The 25,629-nt window shown below is 40.3% G+C and overlaps 8 protein-coding genes across 8 annotated transcripts; 4 read left to right on the plus strand and 4 right to left on the minus strand.

The window, feature by feature from the left end:
• Positions 1-86: 86 nt before the first annotated feature.
• On the minus strand, positions 87-1,915 carry PG985_005056 (uncharacterized protein; the record flags this gene model as incomplete). Its single annotated transcript, XM_066824825.1, has 3 exons — positions 87-584; positions 645-989; positions 1,061-1,915. The coding sequence occupies 3 exons, from the start codon at positions 1,913-1,915 to the stop codon at positions 87-89; spliced, it is 1,698 nt and encodes a 565-aa protein (XP_066687985.1).
• Positions 1,916-2,648: 733 nt separating this feature from the next.
• Positions 2,649-4,952, minus strand: PG985_005057 (mitochondrial ATP-dependent RNA helicase; the record flags this gene model as incomplete). Its single annotated transcript, XM_066824826.1, has 1 exon — positions 2,649-4,952. One exon carries the CDS (start codon positions 4,950-4,952, stop codon positions 2,649-2,651), a length of 2,304 nt encoding a protein of 767 aa, XP_066687986.1.
• Positions 4,953-5,644: 692 nt separating this feature from the next.
• On the plus strand, positions 5,645-6,454 carry PG985_005058 (synaptobrevin-domain-containing protein; the record flags this gene model as incomplete). The annotated part of the gene is made up of 2 exons (XM_066824827.1): positions 5,645-5,682; positions 5,776-6,454. 2 exons carry the CDS (start codon positions 5,645-5,647, stop codon positions 6,452-6,454), a joined length of 717 nt encoding a protein of 238 aa, XP_066687987.1.
• Positions 6,455-7,426: 972 nt separating this feature from the next.
• PG985_005059 (uncharacterized protein) lies at positions 7,427-7,807 on the minus strand (the record flags this gene model as incomplete). The annotated part of the gene is made up of 1 exon (XM_066824828.1): positions 7,427-7,807. One exon carries the CDS (start codon positions 7,805-7,807, stop codon positions 7,427-7,429), a length of 381 nt encoding a protein of 126 aa, XP_066687988.1.
• A 7,683-nt stretch (positions 7,808-15,490) lies between these two features.
• PG985_005060 (uncharacterized protein) lies at positions 15,491-16,753 on the minus strand (the record flags this gene model as incomplete). Its single annotated transcript, XM_066824829.1, has 1 exon — positions 15,491-16,753. The coding sequence occupies one exon, from the start codon at positions 16,751-16,753 to the stop codon at positions 15,491-15,493; it is 1,263 nt and encodes a 420-aa protein (XP_066687989.1).
• A 527-nt stretch (positions 16,754-17,280) lies between these two features.
• On the plus strand, positions 17,281-17,949 carry PG985_005061 (uncharacterized protein; the record flags this gene model as incomplete). The annotated part of the gene is made up of 1 exon (XM_066824830.1): positions 17,281-17,949. The coding sequence occupies one exon, from the start codon at positions 17,281-17,283 to the stop codon at positions 17,947-17,949; it is 669 nt and encodes a 222-aa protein (XP_066687990.1).
• Positions 17,950-19,236: 1,287 nt separating this feature from the next.
• PG985_005062 (uncharacterized protein) lies at positions 19,237-19,707 on the plus strand (the record flags this gene model as incomplete). The annotated part of the gene is made up of 1 exon (XM_066824831.1): positions 19,237-19,707. One exon carries the CDS (start codon positions 19,237-19,239, stop codon positions 19,705-19,707), a length of 471 nt encoding a protein of 156 aa, XP_066687991.1.
• A 2,739-nt stretch (positions 19,708-22,446) lies between these two features.
• On the plus strand, positions 22,447-24,921 carry PG985_005063 (Sec1-like protein; the record flags this gene model as incomplete). Its single annotated transcript, XM_066824832.1, has 5 exons — positions 22,447-22,480; positions 22,582-22,619; positions 22,666-22,768; positions 22,828-23,177; positions 23,236-24,921. The coding sequence occupies 5 exons, from the start codon at positions 22,447-22,449 to the stop codon at positions 24,919-24,921; spliced, it is 2,211 nt and encodes a 736-aa protein (XP_066687992.1).
• Positions 24,922-25,629: the final 708 nt, after the last annotated feature.

Here is a 25,629-nt window from a genome sequence, read left to right on the forward strand (position 1 = left end):
CCACGATTCTCATGACTCACAATGCGTTCTTTCTCATCAAAAGTCATATTCGATGGGTATCTACTTCTAAAAACCAGGCCCTTCCCCTAGCCTTCAGACTCCCTCCTGACGTTTCTCGCTTCCCAAGCCTTCTCCGTTTTCTGGTTCACCATTTCCCCCCAAACATGGGGCGTGCTCTTTTTTCTACGCCCGTGGTAAACACAGACTCCTGTTCCGCCCGACTTGTGCTTCTTGTTCGCCGGGCACATGGGGCTGTTCGGTAGGTGCTCCGGCATGTCGAACTCGAATGTGCGGCTTCCGCGCAGGTCCTCCCATCGAGGCACCGCAACGGGCACTTCCCACCACTCCGTCGACGACTTTCTCGACCCGCCAGAATGATGGGTTTTCTCGCCCTTCTGGCTCCCAGATCCCGAAGCTCCAAGGGTAGTTGGCCTTCGTGAAGCAGGAGCCGCTTGCTGGTGGCGCAGAGGCGAGCGCGTATGCTTTTCAGGAGACGAATGCTGGCTTGTGTCAAAGAAAAACGATCGAGGTGGGCGTTCCTCGGTGCTCTCGCGGAGCGGGGGCGTATCAACTCGTGTTGCTTCCTATACGTTCCCACCTCCGTTAGATATCCACCATGGTGGAAAGATAAGGAAGTCACTCACGCCGCCAGGGTAATCCTTGCAATATCTTTTCGAGCTTTCCACAAAAGCCGCCGTTTCTGACACTGGAGAGCTCTGTGGCGTGTGACCTCTGAGTACTTCTAGTATAGAGCTGGTAGCACTTGCATCGGACCCAGCGGAGGCTTTTCGCCAAGGCGCTTTTCCGAAGAGTTTACGCTGCCGCGTCCCGTTGCTAGGGCTCTTGCTGTTCTCCTCGCGAAGCAGGGTCGTGATACGGGACAGTGGGCTGCTGCGGTTTCCAGGGTTTGCCAAACGTTGTCTAGCACCCTCCAGGGTGTTTTGAGTGTACGCATCATTATTCTTAGACTCCTTCTTTCTCGTTGTCTTCTGCAACAAGGAGTCAGCAAAGAGTCTTGCAGAACGAAGAAGGATCCGAGGATGTGTCGCATGTATCGTACCTGGCCTGGAATAGACAACAGATTCCTCCAAGATCTTTTTGGCTTGATTTGGGGCGACTTGAAGATCTTGAGAGGAGACCTAAGGGGAGATCTGGCCCTGACACTGGGTGGTGTACGTCTCGCGGGTATAACTTCACTCTCACTCCCGCTGCCATTGAACGTTCGTTTGGAACTCCCAGTCTCCGAAATTGGACTAAAGGGAGAAAGCGAGTGGGCCGATGTATGAGTTCCGTGTGTTAACACGCCAGTCGCCCTAGCCCAGGGAAATGATTTCGGGCTGGGGTTATTCTGTTCACGACTTCCACTTTCTGGCTGCTGAAGAGACGCTGACTGGTGCTGAGTTGCCGGTTGTTGTGGAGGTGCTGGCTGCTGTAGAGATGCAACATGGGCCTCCTCGGACAGCCAGGGACTTGCAAGGGGGGCCTGACTTGCGGATTGCATCGTGGGTTCCAGGACTTTGGGGCTGCCCTGCAATGTAGAATCGGATTCCCCAGTATCCCGACTGGAGCTGTTTCTGTCCGATTTCTTCCTCCATTTGAAATGCCTGGTGCTGTGGCTACTGTGACGGGGCAGATCTACACGTTCGCGCTCTGCCCAGTAGCCACCAGGAAACCATACCCATTCGTAACCTTCTTTGGCCGGCCGGGGCGGATCAACCCCATACGAAGAAGGGGTGCGCGAAGATTTGGATGACGAATTGAATGATGCTGAGTTATGCAGATCCCTCAGGCTCTGGGTTGCGTAGAATGGTCGTGGCGTCCCGGGAGTAGAAGGCCTCGTGGTTGGGTTGTTATGACCGGAATGATTCGTGATGGAGGTGACAGAGGAAGGCAGTCGGCTCATGGGCCCGTCCATAGCGGAGATGCTTCGCGTGATAGACCGTCGCTGTCGCTATCGGCGTGTCAGCTCTTCGTCAGGCGGGAACAGGCGTGTCGTCTTCGGGCTGATGCGACCGTCTGAGCCCATTTTGGCCAGGCCAGTTTGGGAGGAGGCAGTTTGATCTCAGGTAAGGTGTGCTTGGAGGGTGTGTTATCTATGCCGCGTACCAATATTCTTCTGATCGGGTGGAAACAAAGACAGCATTGAAGTGTTGGGCATGCGCCGATGTAGGGTCATGTACAATATGCAGGCAGGAAGTTCAAGTGTTTGGCAGAAAGCGAAAACAAGGCGTCATTTGCCATTCAGCATGGCCAATACCTGCGGATCATGATCGAGATGAGGATATAGGCCCTTAGGTAAGTGTTGCGGCGTATCTGTACCTAGGTATGCTCCAAGGTGAATGCAGTGAGGAAGCGTTTTGAGTTGAGTAAAGTAGATTTATTCGATGCGTTACTGTCATGCGTTCAACATCAGAGGCAAGAGCACACAACCAATTGGAAGCTGGCTGGTGCTTTCCCAATACGATGTTAGTGAGGTACCCAATACCATACCCGGGCGTGCTTCCTGGGTCGGGTTGGATAATCTAAGTACAAGTATACAGCCAGAAAATCTTACATTGCCGCTGAAATATACATAGTAAACGCCGCAGATGCATTGATGTTTATCTTACATGGCTCTCTTCAAACCAGGCTGTGTTGTGGCAAATCTATCATGTAGACTTCTTTGAACCCTCGATGGCCTCCACTTCAGCAGGGTCTTCAAAGAGAGGTTCTTGGTGGCCTTCTTCGGCCCAATCGCCTACAGACTCATGCTGGGCCTCCTCTTTCCCATCGTCCCCGAGAATCTTGTTCATCTTGAGGTCGCGGGATGCGACACGCTTGCGAACCTTGGAGATCATTGCACGGCGCGATTCTTGTGTAAAGACAGCTTCCGCCAGTTGGGTATCGATCTTCTCTTCTACCAATGCCTTGATGTGAAAGGCGAGGTTTTGGCTGCGGAAGACACCCGAGTACCGGTAGCTCAGCCAAAGGTACAGCGTAATAGCCTTGTGAAGTGATTCTAAGCGGCTGAGATATTGGGCCGGGCCATCACGGTATGTCTCCTTTTGGAAATCCAGAAGCTCCAAGTCAAGTTCGGGGATGTCTAGAACGTGCCCTCCGTCCATGTTAGACACGCATCTTGCCATGGCCTGCAAAACTTCAGGGCCATTCTTTTCCCTCAAGGCGACAGGGGCATTGAGAAAGACGCAGCGATCATAGACCGACATTGGATACGGCTGGATCAGATCAGCAATCTCGACCATTTCCCCCAACCCACACATGTGGAACCGACGTGAGGACTTTGCGATGTCACGAAGGCGTAGGAGGATGTAGCTGAAAGCCGTGGTTGGTGGGAAGTAAGTCGAAAAGCGCTCAAGGACAGACGGGGGTATCTGGATCCCGGCAGTCTCGAGTGGCTCAGGTTCTCGGTTGAAAGCCTCCTGAACCGAACCCAAATCGGCATCTTCCAAGGTTGTTACAAGACCAACTGAGCCTTTCTTGGGCTCGGCGGGAGAACCGTCCTTCGTACCGGCCTGGATCGCATGAGAAGCGGTCCTGAATCGCCCTGCTCGACCACCAATCTGCTTGAGTTCTGACGTGCTCATCGCGCGATACCCGTATCTGTCGCGCTTATGCGTTTGTTCGAATATTACACGCTTAATCTCAAGATTCAACCCCATTCCGATGGCGTCGCTCGCCACGAGATAGTCGTATTCATTGTCGGGATCGTTGAACAAAGCGGCCTGCTGTGCGCGTGTCTCTGGTGGCAACGACCCGTATACAATAGCGCAACGGCGACCTGTTGCCTTTTCCACGGCCTGCTTGAGAGCGTGAAGTCCAACACGGGAGAAGGACACAATGCAGTCGCCTTTTTCCAGATTTTTAAAGTTGTTGTTGAGACTTTCGCTCATCGTCTCCAGAGGACTCAGACGGTTGTAGCGATGGACAATGCAGTCATCGCCAACGGTCCCACATAGAGACTGGATCAGCTTCACGGCACGTTCCTCACCACAGAGATGAACTTCCTTTGCCTGCACGCCAAGGAAAGCTTGAGTCCATGCCCATCCTCTCTCGATGTCGCCAATCATTTGGATCTCATCGATGACAGCAACATCGACCTTGTAATTTAGAGGGGTCATCTCCACCGTGCAACTACGGAAATAATTATCCTCGTTTTCGGGTATACGTTGTTCTTCTCCTGTTATCAACGCACAAGGTTTACCTTTCGCGGTGAAGCGCGAGAAGACTTCGTGGGCCAGCAGTCGCAAGGGCCCGGCGTATATACCCGATTTTGCATTCTCTAGAGCTTTCAGAGCATGATATGTCTTGCCCGAGTTTGTGGGTCCGACGTGTAGATGTACTGTCCTCTTCATAGCTCTCGTTGCAGGGAACCACTCGTACGGGAAACGGAAGTCGGCGATCTTTCTGTGCGTGGCGGTGATGCTTGCGGAGAAGCGCGTGCGCATCAAGAAATTCTGGAAAGAATACCTCAACTCCTTGGTGAGCTGAGGCACATCTCCCTCGATGAAGGCGTGGCGGAGGGCATAGAAGAGAGGGTTTACCGCCTTGCTGATGGCCTTTTTCTTACTCGCGAGGTCGCAAGCTTTCTCGATCAGACTTCGGAAGGAGGTGATGTTTCCTTGGAGTTCGGCTTCGGACTTTATTCCCAGGGCAGAAAATTCCGCCTCCCTGGATTTCCAGGTGAAATCTTGTCGTATGAGCTCATCGTATTTGCTGGTTGCTAGCCCACGGAACATGGCGTGGGTCCGACCGCTAGAAGTGACCTGCGGTCGGCTTTTGATGGTATCACGTATAGACATGGGCTTGCCATAGGCTACCCTGGAAATCTTGAAGGCCGGCTTGGGCGAGCTGGCCTCCCGCTGTTGACGGATGGACGTCGAGAAGCCATGGCTGCAGGCGGCTTGCAGGATGAAGCTTGACCTAGCCAGACCAGCTCTGCGTATTGTGAGCATGGCAAAGAATTGACATGTAAGGAACCATGATAAGACGTAACCCGCTGGATGTTCCTCGGGGCGGGTGTCGTCCAAAAATCGGAGGAGGATCTACTTCAGGAGTCCCACTTATGCCACTTATCGCGTTCATTGACTTTTGAGTGATCGCGACCCTCCACGATCGAATGGCAATCCTCGCCTAAAGTTTTTGTTATCGATACAGCACGGCTTACATAAAGGCGGACAGGGATTATGATCAACTCTGCTAGCGCCCGTTGCGTTAGTTACATGGATGTAAGTACGTGCAGTCAGTACTTGTGCACTTTGATACTGGCGTAGTGCCTGAGTGCTTGCAAATCGGTCGATGCCCGTTATTAGTAAAGCACTGTATCACCAATGTTAGAAGGCCAGTGCGCTACGTCGTCATGCTGCAGGTTGCGACTCAGCGTGCCAGCCAGCCCGTCTACTGCCCGTCGCCGAAACCCATCGTCCCCATCATTGATGTATGCGGGCTCCCATTGAACAATCCACCAGCCGATCCAATTCCGCACCTGCACCTTACCCCGGATTCTCGATACATAATAAACACGGGTTGCTGGCTGGGTACCTATTCCAATCTTGCCAACACATCATTCGCCCGTTCGGCATCCCCCCTTGAATAACATAGCCCAAGAGATCGAACAGAAGCGTTTGAGGCACACAACATTGCCACGATGGCTTCCTCATCGACTCCCCAAACCCCTCTACTCTAGTATGTGCGACCGCAAGCATCCCCATCCCCATCCCCATCCCCACCCCATCTCGGACAAGACTTACAACTAACGGCACACGCCCATTGAAATAGCTCCTGCATAGCACATACCTCGACCATCCTCTCAGAATGCACCACGTCGGCCTCTTCGCAGACGTCGTCGCTGGCGTCTCTGATCCTGCCGAAAATCACCCACGACACGCCACAGAAACTGACCTACACCCATGGCAACAACCACATCCACTACATGTCCGAGGCGCCGTCGGAGCACGCGGGTAACCCGTCGGCGGGCGGCCTTACCTTCCTCGTCATCGCCGACTCGTCGCTCGGCCGCCGCGTGCCCTTCGGCTATCTGTTCGAGATCCGCAAGCGCTTCTTCGAGGAGTTCGACGGCGCCAACACCGACTTCGCCGACCTGCCCAACTACGGCGCCGCCTCCTTCAACGGCGAGCTCCGCAAGCTCATGGTCGACTTCGGCACCACGTCGGGCGGCCGCGAGGACGCCATCACCAACGTCCAGCGCGAGATCGACGACGTCCGCGGCATCATGACCAAGAACATCGAGGGCCTGTTGGAGCGCGGCGAGCGCATCGACCTCCTCGTCGACAAGACGGATCGCCTGGGCGGCAGCGCGCGCGAGTTCCGGGTGCGGAGCCGCGGCCTGAAGAGGCAGATGTGGTGGAAGAACGTCAAGCTGATGGCGCTCTTGACCTTGGTCATCGTGTTGATCATCGCGGCCATCGTCATCGCCGTCAAGAACGCTGCTAGTTAGGGAGTTTTTTGTTTATTTGGGAAGGTTATGCGCTTCAGGAGCAACAACAACAAACAGATTGTTATGCGTCGGTCTTTACCAGAGAGCAGCAGGTGGTTATCAATTTAGATGGGCTGGGCAAGTGTCAGGTTTTCGATGTATTATTTGATGTACATAACATACTTATTCCCCCTTCTGCTTCTGAGCCTTGAGCACTGCAATCGAACCATCATTACAACATAATCAAAATTTTCATAATGCAACCGCCGCAACCGAGAGCGACTCTAGCAGTGGGAGAACTGGCATCGTCAAGGTTCGGACAAAGCCTTGAGTGAACCGGTATATTGTATACATTGATGAGTCACTACTTTTCTGTAGTACGTATTCAAACTTAGGATCATCCGCAGAATCCCTCGATCATAATCGCGCCCCCGTCATTCTCTGAACCTCGGGAACAGCATACCCTAAAGCTACCGGATTTGTACGAGCAACATCGTAGATGAACGGCACACGCCGCAATTTGCTGGATAAAAACACGGGATGTACCGAAGAGACGTCGCGTGATACTCCTAGCACCGGCGACGCCATAGCACTCCGTTTCTGCTGTTGCTGGGCTGCGAAAGGCACTGGCGTTGAAAGGGATGTTGGAGGAGGCATGGGGAATGGGGCGCAAGTGGCAGAGTCCATCGACTGCATGCCTATATACTGCGACGAAGATATATGATGTCACGAGAGAGGAGCTCGTAGTTTGTGGTTGCTGATAACACGGGTGTTGGTGAATGTGTATAAAGACCGTAGAAGTGATGAGGTTGGCCTGTATTGAATCGTATCCAAGTCGACCAGAGATAAGAGGGCTCTCGGCCACTGGGGTCTACCCCGAAATGCGGGGCGGTGATGCCGAGGATGACTATCCTCCCACAAGCAGATGAACTGAGGTTTGGGAGCAACTGTTCTCATATAAGCAGCTATTGCTATAACAGTAACGTATTAGCCTCAAATGGTTTCCGAAGAGGTTTGCGTCGCGATGCCTACAAGATGCTGCTGCTGCTGCTGCTCTCCCCAGTTTCTGGCCGACGACTGGTTATTGTGGGCCGCCGTGTGTTGCTTAAGTCGCTGTAGTTGCTCTTGAAGCCGCAATTGAATCTCGGCGGTAGGCGTAGATGTTGAGGGGGTAAGCAACGACAACGGTGCTGTCTCACCGGCATTGTTGTTGTTGCTTCTGCTGCTGGTCCGCCGACCGTTGACGCCTAACCCCAGACCCCGCCAGATCTCGCGGCGCTTTTCGTCATCTTCACGTGTCGCCGTTGGTACCGCCGCGTGGAGAGCAGGGTGGGCGCTGCCAAACGTTTGGGACACCGAACGCCTGAGCTGCATTTTGGGACTATCGGGAAGAAGGCCGGAGAACGTTACGAAATCACGAAAGGAGCAGTAGGAGAAACTATGTTGACCTAAGACACAATCGGCACTTGAGGTGCAATCTACTAGTAGGCTCAAGCACAGGGCAACTGGCGAGCCTACTGAATTGGAATTCAGTAAGAATCAAAAGGCTGGAACACCTCATAACCCTGGAACAGCTTAATTTAGGTATAATTTTTAGCTTTTTTACTTTAACTTTTAATTTTAAAATAACCATTAAAAATATATTTTTTAAAAAAAACTTTATAAAATATAGTTTAAAATAAATTATATTTTAATATTAATTATATTTTAATTTTTATTTTATTTTTATTTTAAAATAATAAAAGTATAAATAGCTTAAAAAAAGAAGTTTTAACGAAAAAATTAAGCCTTATCGATAAAGGATATATACTTTTTAATTAATTTAAAAAGTAGATACCCTATTAATTTAAAAGCTAAAGCCTTATTATTTTAGAATTCTTTTTTTAAAAAAAGATATTAGTTAAAATAAATCTCTTTTAAATAAAGAATATAATAAAAAAGTTCTTATTTTTATAACCCTTTTTATTATAATTCTATCGCTTTTTAAAGTTAAAAAGATTAAATATATATTTAAAATAAATTATTTTAAGGTTTTAAAGTATTTTAACTTTTTAATTCCTATTAAACTTTAATTTAATAAGTTTATTAATTACTTTATATTTAAGTTTATTAATATTAATTTTTACTTTTAAAATAATAAATACCTTTAAAGTAAAGCTTATTATAATTAATTATTATACTTATTATATTTATTTTAATTTAACTTATTTCCTTATAAAGGATTATCTTTTAAACTATAATTAATATATTTCTTTTATTATATTTAAAAGTATATATATATATATAAATAAACGTTAATATACCGTAATATATTAAAAAATAAGGTTTAATTAAATTAATTTATTTTAAATATATTTATTATTTAAATATAATTATTTTAATTATTTTTTATTTCTTTTTATATTAATTATATATCATTATCTTTTAATATTTAATTAATATTATAAATAATAATATATAATAATATATAAATTAATTTATTAATTTATTTATTAATTAATAATTTAATAAAGTTAATAAATTATTAAAGGTTTTTAAATTAATTCCGGTATTAATTTTAAAAGCTTTTAAAAGCTCTTCTTTTTTTATTATATAATTTAATATATTAATATTTCTTATAATTACTTTTATTACTTTTTATATTTTTATTAAATAAAAGAATGAATAAAGAATAATAATATATTAAAATTATATTAAAAAAAAATTTAATTTTTATAATTAAAACTTAATTTATAAATTAATATTTTTAAAAGGGTTTATTTAATATTAATAAATCGTTAGTTAAAGTTAAAATTTAAAAAAAAGTTAAAAAAGAAATTAAAATAAAATTTTTAAACTTTAAATAAAAAAAAGGTAAAATTAAATTTAAATTTATAATATTATAAAAAAAGTATAAAGATTAAAAAATTATTAAAACTAAATTCGATATATTTTATAATAATATAAGGTTAATAATTATATTAAAATTTATATAAAATTTATTTATTAAAATTTATAAAAATAAAGATAAAAATAAAGATAAAAATAAAATAAAATTAATTTATTAAATAAAATATAAATTATTTAATAATAAATAAAATATATATTAAAATATTTTAAAAGGAAATAATAATAAAATAATATATTATTTTAATTAATAAAGAAAATTATATTTTAAAATAATTAAACTTTAATTTTAATTTAAACTTTATTAAAAAAAATTTATTTAATATAAATTAAAACGATAACTTTAAAAATATTTTAAAAGATATTATTTTTATAAATTAAAATTAATTAAAAGATCGGGTATTTAATAATATATTCTTTTAAAGAAACTATTAATAAAATTAATTTTTTAAATTAAAATTTAAAAAAAAAGAAATTATTAATTTAAATAATTTTTTTAAAAAGAATAAAAAAAGCTTTTATAATTTTAAAATAAATTTTAAAAAGGTTATAATAAATATATTTTATAAACTTAATTTATTTTATTTTAATATAACGATCGATTATATTAAAAATATATTAATTAAAATATTATTATTAAATAAATTAAAAGAATAAAAATAAATATTAATTAATTATAAATTTATATTAAATTTATAATTTAATATTAATATTATATTTAAAAGATAGTTAATATAAATTAAAGTTTTTAAAAAGATTATTATAAAAAAAAATTAATAATTATTAATAAATAATTAATATAAATATTAAAATATATATTAATAAATAAATAAAATTAAATTATTTTAAAATATTAATTTTAAATATATATAAATATTAATTATTATAAATAAATTTAAATTATTTTAAAACGTCGATTTTAAATTAAATAATAAATTTTATTATTAATTTTATTATTTTATATCGATTTTAAATAAAATATATTTAATAATAATATTCTTTTTTACTTTTATATAATTAATTTATTTAATTATTTTTATAATAATTAAATTTAATTAATTAATGTTATTAAATTATTACGTTTTTTAATTAAAAAATTAAAATATAATAATTATTTATTAATATTATAATTTTAAATTTATATTTAAATTATTAACTTTAATAATAAAGTATAAATTTAATTTATAATTTAAATCTATCGATTTTATTATTTAAAATAAAATAATAATTAATAATTTAATAAATTATATTTTTATATTAAAAATTTATATTTAAAAATTAAATTATTATTTATTTTTAAATTAATTCTTTTTTTTAAACCTTTTTAATAATTTATCGATATATTTTTATTATTTTTTTTAATATAATTAAAGTTTTATAATATTATTAAATTATTATTAATCGAATTTATTATTAATTAATTAAATTAATTAATTTATTAATTAATTTAATATTATTTAATTTAATAAAATTTTAAAAGTTATAATAAATATATATTTTATTTTATAGAAGACGTTAATTTATTATTTATATTAAAAAAAAAATTTATATAAAACTTATTATTTTTTATATAATAAATTAAATTAAATAAATATATAAATTAATTAATTATATAATAATCGATTAATAATAAATTAATAATAATATATTTATTAAATAATTATTTATTAATTTCGGCTTTTTTAATTTTATTTCCTATTTATTAACGTTTTAATATTATTTATTTTATTATTTCGTTACGGCGAATTTCCGAATAACGATTAAAAATTAACGTAACTTTTTTTTTTATATTTATATAGCTTTTTTTTAACTTTACGAAAACGCGGTATTCGTTATCGAAATCGCGAAAAAATCGATTATTATTTTTTTAAATTTCTTTTTTCGCTTTTATTTTTTATTAAATAATAAAAAAAAAATATAAATTTAAAATTATTTTTTATTTTAATTTTTAAAATATTATATTATTAACGGTTTTAATAATATTAAAATATTTTAATTTTAATAAATTAATAAATTTAATAAAATATTTTAATTTTAAAACGTTATAATATATAATTAATAAAATAACTTTTTTTATTTAAATTTTTTTTTAATATATATTATATATAATTAATATAAATAGTAAGGAATAAATAAATAATAATATAAATTAGTAATAATTTCGTATTAAAATAAATAGGTATTTTAAATAATAAAGTTAAAAAAATTAAACCTTTAATAATAATAAATAATAAGTATTAAGTTTCTTTTTTATTATAATTTTCGATTATAATTATTTATTATCTTTTATAATATAAAGTTTAAAATAAATTCGGGGTTTACGATAATATTATATTTAATTATTAAAAAAAGAATTATTTATTCGTATTATATAAATTTAAAATTTATTAAAAATTATTTATATCGAATAATAAAATTTTTAAAATTAACGTATATAAATATCGATTTTATATAAGTTTTCGAAAAAAATTTTTAAAAATAAATATAAATTTTTATAATATATACTTTTTAAAATTTATAATTTTTATTTTTTATTATATATATATATATATATATTACTATTTTTTATTTTAATCCTTTTTATATTATTATATATTTATAATATTATTTATATTTTAATACTTATTTATATATATTATAATAATTATTAATAATAATAACGACGCTATATTATATATATTTATAAAAGGCGCCTTTAATAATTCCGATAAAGCTAATACCGCTACGCTAATAATTAAATTTTAACTTTTTAAAAAGCTTTATTTCTATAATTATTATATCGCTTTTAATAAACTTAATTTTAAAATATTTAAAACTACGTTTAATAATATATTTTTTAAATTATTATAATATATAACTTTTTATATATATAACCTATATATCGTATATAAGGTATACAACAGTAAAAACCGCTATTAAAATTATTAAATAATAAAAGGTATATTTATATATATATAAAACGGAAATAAAGCTTCGAAAACCGCGAAGCTTAATAAATTCGATAAAGGCCGATACAATAAAATCGCGAATTAATTTAACTAATTAAAAAAAAAAGGCCGTTACCGATAAATAAGAAATAAATTAAAATTAACGAATAATCTTTAAATAAATATATTACTATTAATTTACTATTAATCGATTATTATATAATTAATTAACTTATATATTTACTTAATTTAATTTATTATATAAAAAGTAATAAGTTTTATATAAATTTTCTTTTTAATATAAATAATAAATTAACGTCTTTTATAAAATAAAAATAACCTTTTTAAAATTATTTAAAACGCTTTTTATAAATATATATAATATAATATTATTATTAATATTAATATTTATTATAATATATATAAATAAATATTAAAATTTAATAATTATATATATATTTAATAATATATAAAAAATTAAAAATAATAATATATATATATATATATATATATAAAAAAAAAAGAATTATAAATTTTAAAAAATATTTATTATAAAAATTTATATTTATTTTTAAAAACTTTTTTTAAAAACTTATATAAAATTAATATTTATATATATTAATTTTAAAAACTTTATTATTTAATATAAATAATTTCCGATAAATTTTAAATTTATATAATACGAATAAATAATTTTTTTTTAATAATTAAATATAATATTATTATAAACCCCGGGTTTATTTTAAACTTTATATTATAAAAGATAATAAATAATTATAATTAAAAGTTATAATAAAAAAAAGATTTAATATTTATTATTTATTATTATTAAAAGTTTAATTTTTTTAATTTTATTATTTAAAATATTTATTTATTTTAATACGAAATTATTATTAATTTATATTATTATTTATTTATTTTATATTATTTATATTAATTATATATAATATATATTAAAAAAAGATTTTAAATAAATAAATATATATTATTTAAATTTATATTTAAAAATTATATTTTAAAATAATATATTTAATAATTTTAAACTTTTTTTTAATTTAATTAAAATTATATTTAATTATATTATAAATTTAAATATAACGATAATTATATTTTTTTTTATAATTTTTAATTAATATTTATTTATTTATTATTTATAAAAATAATATTTAATATTATTATATAATATAACGATTTTTTTTTATATATTAAATTTAATATTTATTAAATAATATTTATTTATTAATATAATAAAGTTTTTAATTAACGCTTTATTTAATAAAGTAATATTATTTATATTCCTTTTAATATTAAATAATATATAATTAAAATTATTATTTAATTATATAATAATAAATATATTTTAATTAATTTTTTTATAATAATTATATTATGTTTTCTATTTTAATATAAAAATATAAATATATATATAAATATTATCGATTAAATTTATATAATTATTAAATTTAAATTTATTATTTTATAATTTTATTATTAATATAAAATAATTAAAGTTTAATAATTATATAAAAAATTTAAATAAATTTATTAAATAAAGAAATATTAATTAAAATATTTTAATAATTAAATTTTATATTATTTTAAATTAATTTATTATAATATATTATAATACGTTTTATATTAATATAAATAATATTTTTTTTTATCTTTTAATTTTATTTAAATATTAATAAATTTTATTTTATAATAAAGCCGTTATATAATTTAATTAATTAAATTAATATAATAAATAAATTTTATAAAATAAATATAAATTTAAAAAAGTAAATATTTTATTAATTAATTAAAAATTATATTAAAAAAATTATATTAAATTTATTATAAATATATAAATAATAATATTAAATAAAATTCTAATAAATATAATAAACTTTTAATTAATTAATTAAATTATTGAATTTTAATTTAAATATTATATATTAAATCTTAAATTTAAGCTTAATATTATATAAATAAATTAACTTTTTAAAAATTAATTATATAAATATTAAAACGTTTTATTAATACGTATTAATCGTGGTAGCGGATTGTATCGGTCCGTCGGCTTTTATCGGTCCGGTATAATACGATAGGAGACCTTATTTCCTATCGTAATAGAGGTTAGAAAACGGCGCCTTTAAAGGGATTTAAACCCTCGACTTAATATATACCTTTATATTTAGTTATTTATTTATTAAATTATATAAGTTAAAAGCTAAATAACGCTATTAACACCTTTTAAATAATAAATTTATATTTTAACCTTTTTAAATTAACGTTTTTAAATTACTTTATTAATTTTTTAAATAACTTTTAATTTATTTTAAATAAATTATGAAATTTAATAAAAAAAAAGTTTAATATCTTTTTAATAACTTAATAAATATATTATAACCTTCCTTTATTATTTAAATTATAATATGAATAAAAGTAATAATAATATAATTAATATTAATTAAAGAAATATTAAAATATTATATTTACCTTTAAATAAAACACCGCTTTTAATAATAACTCTTTATTTATTAATATAATTTATTAAATCTTAATATATTTAATATAATTCTTATATAAAATAATAAATGCTTTCTAACCTTTTAATATTATAAATATTAATTTATTAAAATAAATCTCTATTATTAACTAATTCGAAATATTAATTAATTAAAAAAAAAGTAATAAATTTATTATTATATATAATTAAATTTAAATTTAATATAAAAAAAATATAGACTTTATTTTATATAAATTATATAAAAATATTAAAGTTATTTTCCTATTTAAAATAAACTTAATTTCTTTATAAAATTAATTATATTTAAAGGTAGATTTATTTATATAGTAGTAAAAAAATAAATTTAAAAAACTAATTAAAAAACAGGTCTCTGCCGATCACATTCTTAGGCTCTATTAGACCTCTCCTAGAGCATCCCCAGCCCCCCTTTCGGCCCCAGCCGTCTTCTTGCAGGCGTAGGATAGGGTGTCGACACCCGAACACCCGGCCGGGAACCAGAACGTTATGGTCTGGCTCGGCTTTCTGCCGTACGCTTGAGTGCGATTCCCGGGCTTTCGATAGGCAGTACCCTTCGCCAGCCGTTGGAAAGTTCGACGCCTCGTGCAAGCCATAGTAGTGGTCAGGTAATCTATATATCTATATCCTCCAACTCTAACCGACTTGCCTTGTCACCTGTCTAAGGTAAAGTGTCGAGTTTCCATAGCATGTAAACAAAGATGCGAGATCCCAGGCTCAAGATGCCTTTTTGCCCCTTCTTCTAGATTTGGTCTTCTCGCCCTCTTTTGCCTTCTCGGCCTCTTTGCCTTTCTTGATCGAACTGACCAAAGCCTCGATGTCCGCGACCTTCTCGGCCTTTTGTTTCTCCTCGTCATCCATCTCTTGTTGCTTCTTCTTTAGAATTCTTATAGCCGCCAGATCCGCTTCGGTCTTCTCTATCAGCTTGTCGGTCGACTCCCACAGCTTCTTGGCAATCGCCTCGTCCTTGACGTCCTTCCTCGCGAAATCAACCTCCATGCAATCCTTGATCAGCTTGCCGCCGTAGCCGCGACCCAGACTGGGCTCCATGGCAGCGTAGAGGATGGCCTGTGCACCCCTTTCGGAATCCTTGATCAACAGCCACTGGAGAGGGTACGTAATCATGTAGATCGCGAGACCCCAGAAGGTTCCCCTTGTGATCCATCGCAGGAAGCCCGACGACCGGGATAGTCCAGGATCCACAAAGGTCACTCGGGCATTCATAGGGAGTCCATCCGGGCGCTTGTAGGCATCCAGATGCTTCTGGAAGGACTGTCCAAATACCATAAGCGCCAGCTTGCTGCGCGCATACGCTTTCCCCGGTGTCCACTTCTTCTCATCCAGCTCCTCGCTGAGGAAAGGTGACGATATGTAGGAGGCGCATGTGGTTATAATAATGCGGACGTCGCGGTCGATGGGTTGCGCGCGCAGGGCGGGACTGAGAATGCCGAGCAGGTGGAAATTGGAGACGTAGTTGACCAACCAGGTCTCCTCAATGCCCGCTTCCGTCTCCTGCCGTTTGCAGCCCGGGGGCGTCAGCGTCGCCGCGCAAAGTATGAGTTGGTCGAGACGGCGGGGCGGTGCGTTGTCGATCCATTTCGTGGCGAACTTTCGGACGCTGTAGAGGTCGGTCAGGTCGACCTGCTCGGCGTAGATCATCTCGTTGCCGGTACTCTTGCGCAGCTCGCCAATATAGTCGGCCAGGAATGTGTCGGACGGCGGAAGGCGGGTCAGAAGGCAAACCTGAGCTCCGCGTTCGGCCAGGCCTCTCGTTACAGCAGCTCCTATTCCGGATGTCCCGCCTGTGATCATAACGACTTTGCCGTGCATTTTCGCATCCATTGGGTTCGTAGCGCCATTGCTATACACCTTTATCAGATAGAGGGTTGCGCTGACCAGTATGATCGAGACCAGCAGCCATGGGTCTGGCAGCCAAGCTGGGTAGCCATCGTGAAAGAGATAGCCCAGGAGTTCCAGCATCGCGGCGGTAGTTTACTCGTGAGGAATTATTTTGGGTGAGAAGAGTCGTATTACCGTGCCATCTCAACAGCAGGGGTTTTGGTCGGTCAATGGGCGCAAAGAGCGAATGTGTAGCTGTCGTCGCTGGTGACAGATTGTTGATATCTGGCAATCTCATAAGGCCAGACGCTAAGCGGGTAGGTTTTAGACGATTGCCAAGGGAGTGTCTCCACACAAGCTCATCGGATGTGGCGTCAGCTGCAGCACGCTAATAATAGGTTTCTCCAGTGCTTTAGCAGCTGAGGGAGAAAGGCTGCAATAAACCTCCTTGAGGCTCAAGCTTAGCACGTATTCATTGCCCGCATCCAACTGTGACTCAGCTGCCACATTTCGACTTACACCTACTCTCCAGCCATTTTCATACCACATTGTCTCCCAGAATCGGCAAGGTTCTTGTTCTCTCCTAGGGACAGCAGCAGGCTACACAAGTCGTAGCGACAAGTATAAACAGAGCTCTTGAAGCCACTGTCGAGGTTGATTGATTCCCGATGGCTTCTAATAATGCCTCGCACGTGAAATACGACGACAACGACGAAGATGATATTCGTCTTGAGCACAAGAAGCCTTTTAGCTCAGGACTTAGGCGCAAGCTCATCCGATTTGTTCCGGCATCATCTGAAGAAACATCATCCACGGAACAGAGCAGGGCGACCAGCACGCCTGCAAAGTCCATAGAGGACATTTACCTGAACATAGTCATGCCCCCGCGAGACACCGCCTCAGCCCCTCCAGAGAACCCAGTATACCACAGGATATGTGAGCTATGCCAATTGCCATTTGACGAAGGCGCATCAGCCAGCCATGAAACATCAATAGCCCATCAGGTCTGCCTGGAGCACTCTCATCCTCCCTCGGCTCTCGACAGGTCACGCATGGGTTTAGCTGTACTTCAGTCACAGGGGTGGGATCCGGATGCCAGAAAAGGCCTGGGGGCTTCGCAGCAGGGAGTGCAATACCCGATTAAAGCGAAGCAAAAAGAAGATACGCTGGGCATCGGTGTCCAACTGCCCAAGGATTTGGAGAAGTGGAAAAAGGAGAAGCCCCAGAAGCTCGATGCTGCCAAAGTTCGCAAGAAAGTTGCCGAAGACAAGAAGCGAAGAGAAAAGCTCCAACGACAGTTCTACGGCAACCCAGACATTGAGAAGTATCTGGGTTGAAATCAGCGTTCTCCAGCGCAGCGGAGTCAGAGCAAAACTTGAAGCATGATGTCCAGTAGAAACTATCAGCTGTGAAGGGGGAGGAACATAGCTCGCTGGATCAAACACAGTCTTTTTTTTTTTTTTCCCCCTTCCCTCCTGTTCGGTCCAGTATGAGACAGAACCCAAGATACCCCATCAATTTTTTAACCCCTGTGCCTATAGTGAAACGACCAATTCTGGTTTCTGGCATGCACCAAAATGTCAGAATAGCCGCCGACCATTTGGCAATTGTTTGTATATTGTTGATTATCAGCGGTGGAAATTTGCCTAAAAAGCAATCCTAGTCAAAAACGGATATCTGAGGCAACTTGAGACGAGCAAGACAGACTGTGGATTCTGCACAACATGAGACGACCCACTTCTCGGCTCCGGCCGTTTGGACTGCCCACCGTGGATGAACAGAGCAACGGTAGGATTGTCAATGATCGCTGCTGATCATATCGTTGGGAGGCTATACACAATGCTCACCCCAGGTCAGATACTTGCTGCAATGATGCTTGATACTTCAAATCCTTTCGGGAAAAGATCAGGTTACCGTTCTTGACGACTAAGACCCCCGGCCGATGCGAGAATCTTGAGTGTACGAGGTAAATCTATGTGGGTTCTTGCAGCCGCATTATCACCAGTGTCGGCTACACCAAAGTTCATGAGTTCCTTGGGTGCTGAGAAGGCCTTTCAAGGTTGGGTCTGTATGTGGAGGGGTGCCCTGCAAACGTGTAAAAACCCGGTAACAACCATACGCTGCAATCACAAAGCTCGGTAAATGCTCCCGATTCTGCTATGGTGTCGGGATCTGCGCCGGGTTCATGGGCACTACTGCATATCAGGAGGACCCTCCAGAGGCCGTGACAGTCCGTTTTGATACGTTGAGAGGATTACCAGCTGGGTTTCAGCTCATCAAAAGATCCAGACTAGACATACCGTACCCATGTCAACCAGGGTGAACATCGTGACAGCTTCAAGCCCTGCATGGCGCCCCCGACGAAGAAACGCTTGGCAGGTCGCTTGTCCAGCGACATGGTGAGATTATAGACTCTTCTGCAAGTTGAATTGGGGTATAAAGAGTCCCAAGGAGACGGCCATGCTCTTGGTTCTGATTCTACTCATCCACACAATCCAGCTCGGTCCGGTCTTTCGCTTCTTATACCAACTTTCACTTTCACTTCTTCACCAAACAACCAACTTTAACATTCTTTGAGAGCTGTGCTCCGTTTCTAAACCTTTCTACACCTAAACATATACAAGATGCAGTCCTTCACCGCCATCCTCTCCATCCTGGCCCTGGCCACTTCGGTCAGCGCCCACGGCCGCCTCATCACCCCTCCGGGTCTCCCCAACACCACCCCTCTCCAGGACATCCGTGTCACCGCCAACAGCTGCGGTCAGGGCGTGACTGTTGCCGGCAACGCCGTGGCTTCCTTCAAGGCCGGCGCGACCCAGGAGATCACCTGGACCGTGGACAACGGCGACGGCGCCGGCCCCTTCGGCGTCTTCTTCGACCCCACCGGCAAGGGCACCGCCTTCACCGTCAAGGCCGAGATGGTCAAGAACATGGACGGCCTGAACGGCGGCGTCCCCAACAGCTTCCCCCGCGGCAACCACGTCCTCAGCTTCAAGGTCCCCGCCACCAAGTGCAACAAGTGCGTCATGCAAGTCCGACAGGTGGTCACTGGCAAGGATGGATTCGGTTCTTGCGCGGTTGTCAGCATCCAGTAAAGAGGTGGACGTGTACAAATTTTCCGATGCGCCGAGTCTCTGGATTGTTTGGACGACTGGATGGCGGCGGCAATGAGGGCCTTGGTGTCCTGCGAAGGTTCTCGTACATACAGACCAACTTGTATATGCTATACGGAAGGTCAATAACTGACCGATATAATATATATTCTGTACAACAATTGATACCCATTAAGATAAAACGTTCATCACCACGTCCTTCTATTACTCTTTGCTTATGCCTTTTCAAAACAATGACAGAAAGCCGGGCTTTCCCTTGAAGACAACGGCCAATACTCCGTTTGAACCTACTAATGACAGGTAGGCCCACAGAGAGGTAGTTTCGAAGGTACTACTTGGCCCTTTGGGTTCAGCCTCAATCCGGCGCAGATATCCCAAGTCTATTTGGACCAGTCATACCGGCATGTGACAGCGTGAGTTAATTGCAGCCTTGTCAACAGGTAACTACCGCCTGGCGATTCTCCTGTTATAAATAATTAGTCGTACGCCAATATCCATCTGATATTTGTACTCCGCAACATACCTATCTCAGTGCTTAAAGATAAAGCTATCAGACCAATTCCACCATTATATCGCGACCATGAACGAACTCCGCCAATTTTTCTCATACGTCGCCTTCTTTCTGCTCTGCGGAGCCTTCAACCTACTCATCGCTGTCGTCTTCAAGGAACTATTCTACCTGTTGAAGCACCTCTTCGGCTACTAGAGTACACCCTCACTCAAGCTTCGCGACAACGACCAATCTCCCCTCTCGCGTCATTCTCAGCCCACTGCAAGACCCAACCAGCGCAGAACCCTTACGTCGTAGGCGAAGATGTTCCAAGAACCCAAGTTCTATCGAACGATGCATCGGCGGAACGGCGAGACGATGTACTACAGGCTCAGCCGCGCCCTCTTCAGGGCTTGTCCGCCAGCTCACTGGCACTACATCCGCTATAGAAGGGAACTCTTCTACTGGAAATGGAAAGCCAGAAAAGTGATCCGGTCCATGTCTTCCCTAGGTCGGAGAACACCGGTGTGCGGCGCGGCCGTCATGCTTTGCGCATACTGGCCTGTCTGCCGGCATCCAAACATATTCATGAGTGTAAGTCGGCCGTCTGGTTGATCCATCTCCGCTCAGGCTCAGCTTCAGCAGTGTACTGACGAGCATTGTTCCATTAGCAGCAGCAAAGAGCGATTCGCGCCTGATTCTGCGGCCGCTTGTCAGAATCTGAATTGGCCTTGGGTGCCTTTCCAAACATTGAGCGACGATTTGATGGATAAGAGGCAATTGCTGGCAGGGGATCTTTCCCATACCTTCAGGTATATGTTCAGATATATACTTTACCTAATGATTAATACTGTATACCCATCACATAAAAATTGGCTTACTCAACGAATAGTCATCTTCAGTGAGCGTACTGACCGTGATGACCAGAAAAAGGGGTGAAAGACCCTGAGGCGGTGGGCGCACCCACAAATCGTACCAAAACCATGTACCGATATGTAGGTGTGTAATGGGGGTGGTCGACGACGATCTTGAAGCTGTGCAGGCGAGATTTTGTTTTGTTGCACAATAGAGAATGCGAGTAACTGCAGGTGGTTATTAATAACTTGGACGTTCGTTGAAGGATGATGATCTATCTTTATTTTAAAGTTATTTGGGTTACCTAATGCTGCTGCTACTACTTACACCACAAGGATTTGACAGATCAGAACGAGTTCCACAAATGAACGGGGATCAATATGTCTCAGCGACCCCTACTTGGTGTTTTGCTACGTAACCTACGTAAGCTGTGACCAGAACATAACCTTTTGCTACTTACTGTCTTTGTTTAAAGGTTTCTCGGACTCAATTGGTAAACGCCCTTGGAGAGAATATGGGCGGGCAGCTTCTCGATGTTTCGTTGAGACTGTACTCCGTACCTAGAATATCGGCACGCTGGGGATAGACCTTCATACTGCATGTCGTTGCATGGTTTGAGTCGAGATCTGCCATCACCCATTGATCAATAGCCATTGCTAGCTTCAATTACCTACCGTTTCCAAGGAGCCCCTGGATCATTAGCCGTAGCGGCCTATACGACCCGTGCCGCTGATTGGCCCGACTAGGTCAAAGGGTGGAGGACCCAACCTTGTCCTACACGCCCAAAGCCAAAGAACGGTCGCATCGCATTGAGAGTCGTCAAGTCAGGTCGTCTCGTTTTGGGCACTGAAACCCCGCCACGGGTCAAGCAAGGTCAAGCAAAGCACTGATGCACACTTGAAAGAAGCGTCCCGCTCTTTGCTTGGAAGCTCGAACTTCTGTTCTGTTCTTGGAAGCGCTGCATTGTCGTCACCTGATTGTTTTTCTTGACTACCTGCGTATTTACTTACGGACTGCATTGCTGTACCTGCGGAAAAAACGAAGCAACCCTTATTCTAGTGGCTCTTCGCCCAGCGATCCCCAACAAAGACTACCGGGCTCTGAATTGAATCCGAAGCTCGACCTGCTGGACAGACGTCATTGGCCTTGCAACAAGACAATACCAGCTTACCGCATTCCCTCCACGACGTCGAATTCCCCGCGACTCGATACATTCCTCGGCCGAACTTACTTGGCTACCAGCGCCGACAGGCCAGGTTTCTGCTCGGTGTGGGCGTCGCAGTAATTCTACGAGTCCTCATCTTGCCACACCCTCGAGCCAACGCGAGCGTCTTGCCCAGGATTCGCCCAGGAAACAGGGGCTGGCAACAATCAAGATGGGGGTCGACGTGATGCACGAGCAGCGGGAGAGTAAGCCACTGGCATTTCTTTTCTCGACCCTTTTCCGTCTTCCTCGACATCTGGAGCTGGTTGGGATCTAGTTTACTGACAAACAACGTTCTGCCTTACAGTCATAATCGATACGATCAAGAATATCACCCAAGACGACGTAAGCCACCGTTCCGATAAAACGCATACCGTAGCCCGACTGACAGAATGCTGCAAATCAGTGGAAAGTCCTGGTTATCGACGAGCATTCGAAAAAGATCCTGGATAGTGTGGTGAAGGAAGATGATATCCTCAGCCAGAATATCGCAAGTATGCAAGGCCAGAACGCCGAAATAAGGAGCATGGTTGGCTGAACTGCATTGTGACAGACATCGAGCGCATCGAGGAGCGCAGGGAACGAAACCCGACTATGGATGCCATCTACATCTTGACGCCGGAACCTTATATTGTCGACTGCCTCATAGCCGACTTGGAGGCAAGGCGCTACCAGAAAAGCTTCCTCGTCTGGACTGGTGTGCTTGATCCGCAGCTGCGGAAGCGGATAAATGGCTCGCCTCTGTCCCAACAACAGATAGGGGGGTTTGAGACACTGTCGATAGACTTCTTCCCTCGCGAGTCGCATCTCGTTACATTCAAGGACCCCTGGAGCTTTCCCGTTCTCTACCACCCAGCATGCAATGCTCTCGTAGCTAAGCACATGCGAGACCTGGCCCAAAAGGTTTGTTCGGATGCTTCAAGCAATTGTCGCATACACCCCCGGCTAACTAGCTCATAAGATTGCAGGTGTCTGTATAACACTTGGTGAATATCCCAAGGTCAGATATTATCGCCCTCGAGCCCCCTTGCACGAAGCAGCCGTGCTCAGTGCGCATCTGGCTCGGTTCGTTTCTGACGAGCTTGACGAATACGCACAATGGAACCCAAACTTCCCACCGCCGAGTTCACGACCCCAGGGTATCTTATTGGTGACCGATAGATCTATGGATATCATGGCTCCCTTGGTCCACGAGTTCACGTATCAGGCCATGGCTCATGACCTATTGCCGATCAAAGAAGGGGATAAAACGACATTCCACATGACGGTAAACGAGGGGGCGCCGGATGCTGAAGAGAAGGACATGGAACTCAACGACAAGGACAAGGTCTGGGTGGACAACCGTCACAGACACATGAAAGACACCATCGATAAGTTGATGAGTGACTTCCAAAAGTTCCTTGACCAAAATGCCAGCTTTACGGACGCGGAGGCGGACACTACCAATCTAAACACCATCAAGGATATGCTGGCGGGCCTACCACAGTTTCAGGAGATGAAAGAGATCTATTCACTTCATCTTACCATGGCACAGGAATGTATGAATATATTCGCGAACCGGAAACTTCCCGACATTGCTTCGTCGGAGCAGACCATGGCCACGGGTCTCGATGAGGACTACCGCAAGCCGAAGGAGGTTTTGCAAGCTGTCGTGCGATTACTTGACGATGATGCAATTACATCGGCAGATCGCCTGCGGCTTGTCATTATGTATGTTCTCTATCGAGACGGTGTGGTGTTAGAAGACATCAAGCGACTCCTCGCACACGCATCCCTCCCCCCACAAGACACCGAGGTCGTCGCAAATCTGGAGCTTCTCGGAGGCCGTACCACGATCGCGTTGAAGGACCCGAAGCGTGACAATACGCCTCTATTCCCCATTGACGTTAAGGGCCTGGTTCCTAACGAGGAATACGCCCTCTCACGCTTCCAGCCTGTTCTCAAGCCTCTTCTTGAGCACCTGTGTAAGGGAGGTTTGGATCAAACAGCCTTCCCTTATGTGAAGCCGCCTCTGGATCCTAACGAAGACATGATAGTCGGTCAGGGCTCGTTGCGCGCCGCCAAACCTAGCTGGGCAGGTGCAGGCCGGCGAGTGCCCGAAAACCGACAACGCATCATTGTGTTCATGGCAGGTGGCGCCACGTTTTCCGAGAGCCGCATATGCTACGAGGTCGGCAATTCACTCAACCGCGATGTGATTCTGACGACAAGCCATATGCTGACGCCTCAGCTGTTCATTCGCCAACTTGGTGATCTCAGCGTTGACAAGCGGCGTCTTGATCTACCCATGGACCGCCCACCAAGACGGGCGCCTGCACACCTCTTTGAGAGGCCCCCTCCCCCTCAAATGGCTGCCCCTCCGCCCCCAGGGGCACCAGGAAGAGCACCAGGAGGTGGGCAAGGCTTACCTGGCCGCAGACCCATGCCACCCGGCGGTGGTGGTCTGCCAGGCGCCCCCCGTGCTGGTGCACCCCCACCCCCTACCCAAGCTATGTCTAGCATGAGCCTCGGACAAGGCGCTCCAGGCCGGTCATCCCCCGCCAATGGCGGTAGTCCTGCACCACCTCCCAGTAGTGATAAGCCACACAAGGCGGAGAAAGAGAAGAAGAAGCGCAACTTATTTGGCATAAAGAAGAGCCACGGTTGAATGCTACGCGTTGTGGAATATTGGCAGCCATCAGCAATCAGGTGCTCAGCCCCCTATTGGGCACTAAAAGGAGCTACGAGGTCCCTCATGATGAGGACCCCCATGAGACTCATCGAGTCTCACTGTCGATTGTTGGCCTGCGCGACACAGCTCAGCCATAAGTAGCCGTATCAAAGAAGTGTGATCAGGGGCGGAAAAGACTCTTTCACCATGATTACGACCATGCTCCAAGAACGAATTACAGCAGATATGTTCACCTGGATGTGTTCAGTTGGATTACTCGAAACATCATCAAATAAAGGACAGCGGTAGGAGGAGAAGGCTGAAGATCATATGCACAATAGGCTCAGTTGACATTCTAGGGACCGGGCAGCTCCCCGGGGATAAGTGAGAAACAGACCCAAGGAATTAGGACTAGTCCAAACTTGATAGATACTTAATACACTTCAAACAATATCGACGATATCCGCAGTCCACGGTGATGTTTTATCAATGGGCTGCCTTCCCGAGCTTGGTTTCTGGCGTTATACTGACAAGGACTAATCCAGGCTCAGTTTCTTGTCATGATTTGGGCGCTTTCGGGAATTCCTGATAAGTATGGTTTGCGAGCCACGCGAGGGGAACTTCTGCATTGTGTAAGGCCGTAGCCAACCGCAATGCGACGCGCCATAGTATCAAGGATGGGACGAACCTTGTTCTATTTAGGAT

This window comes from Apiospora marii (assembly GCF_038362585.1).
Source record: "Apiospora marii strain CBS 49790 chromosome Unknown utg000003l_segment0_segment0, whole genome shotgun sequence".
NCBI lineage: Eukaryota > Fungi > Ascomycota > Sordariomycetes > Amphisphaeriales > Apiosporaceae > Apiospora > Apiospora marii.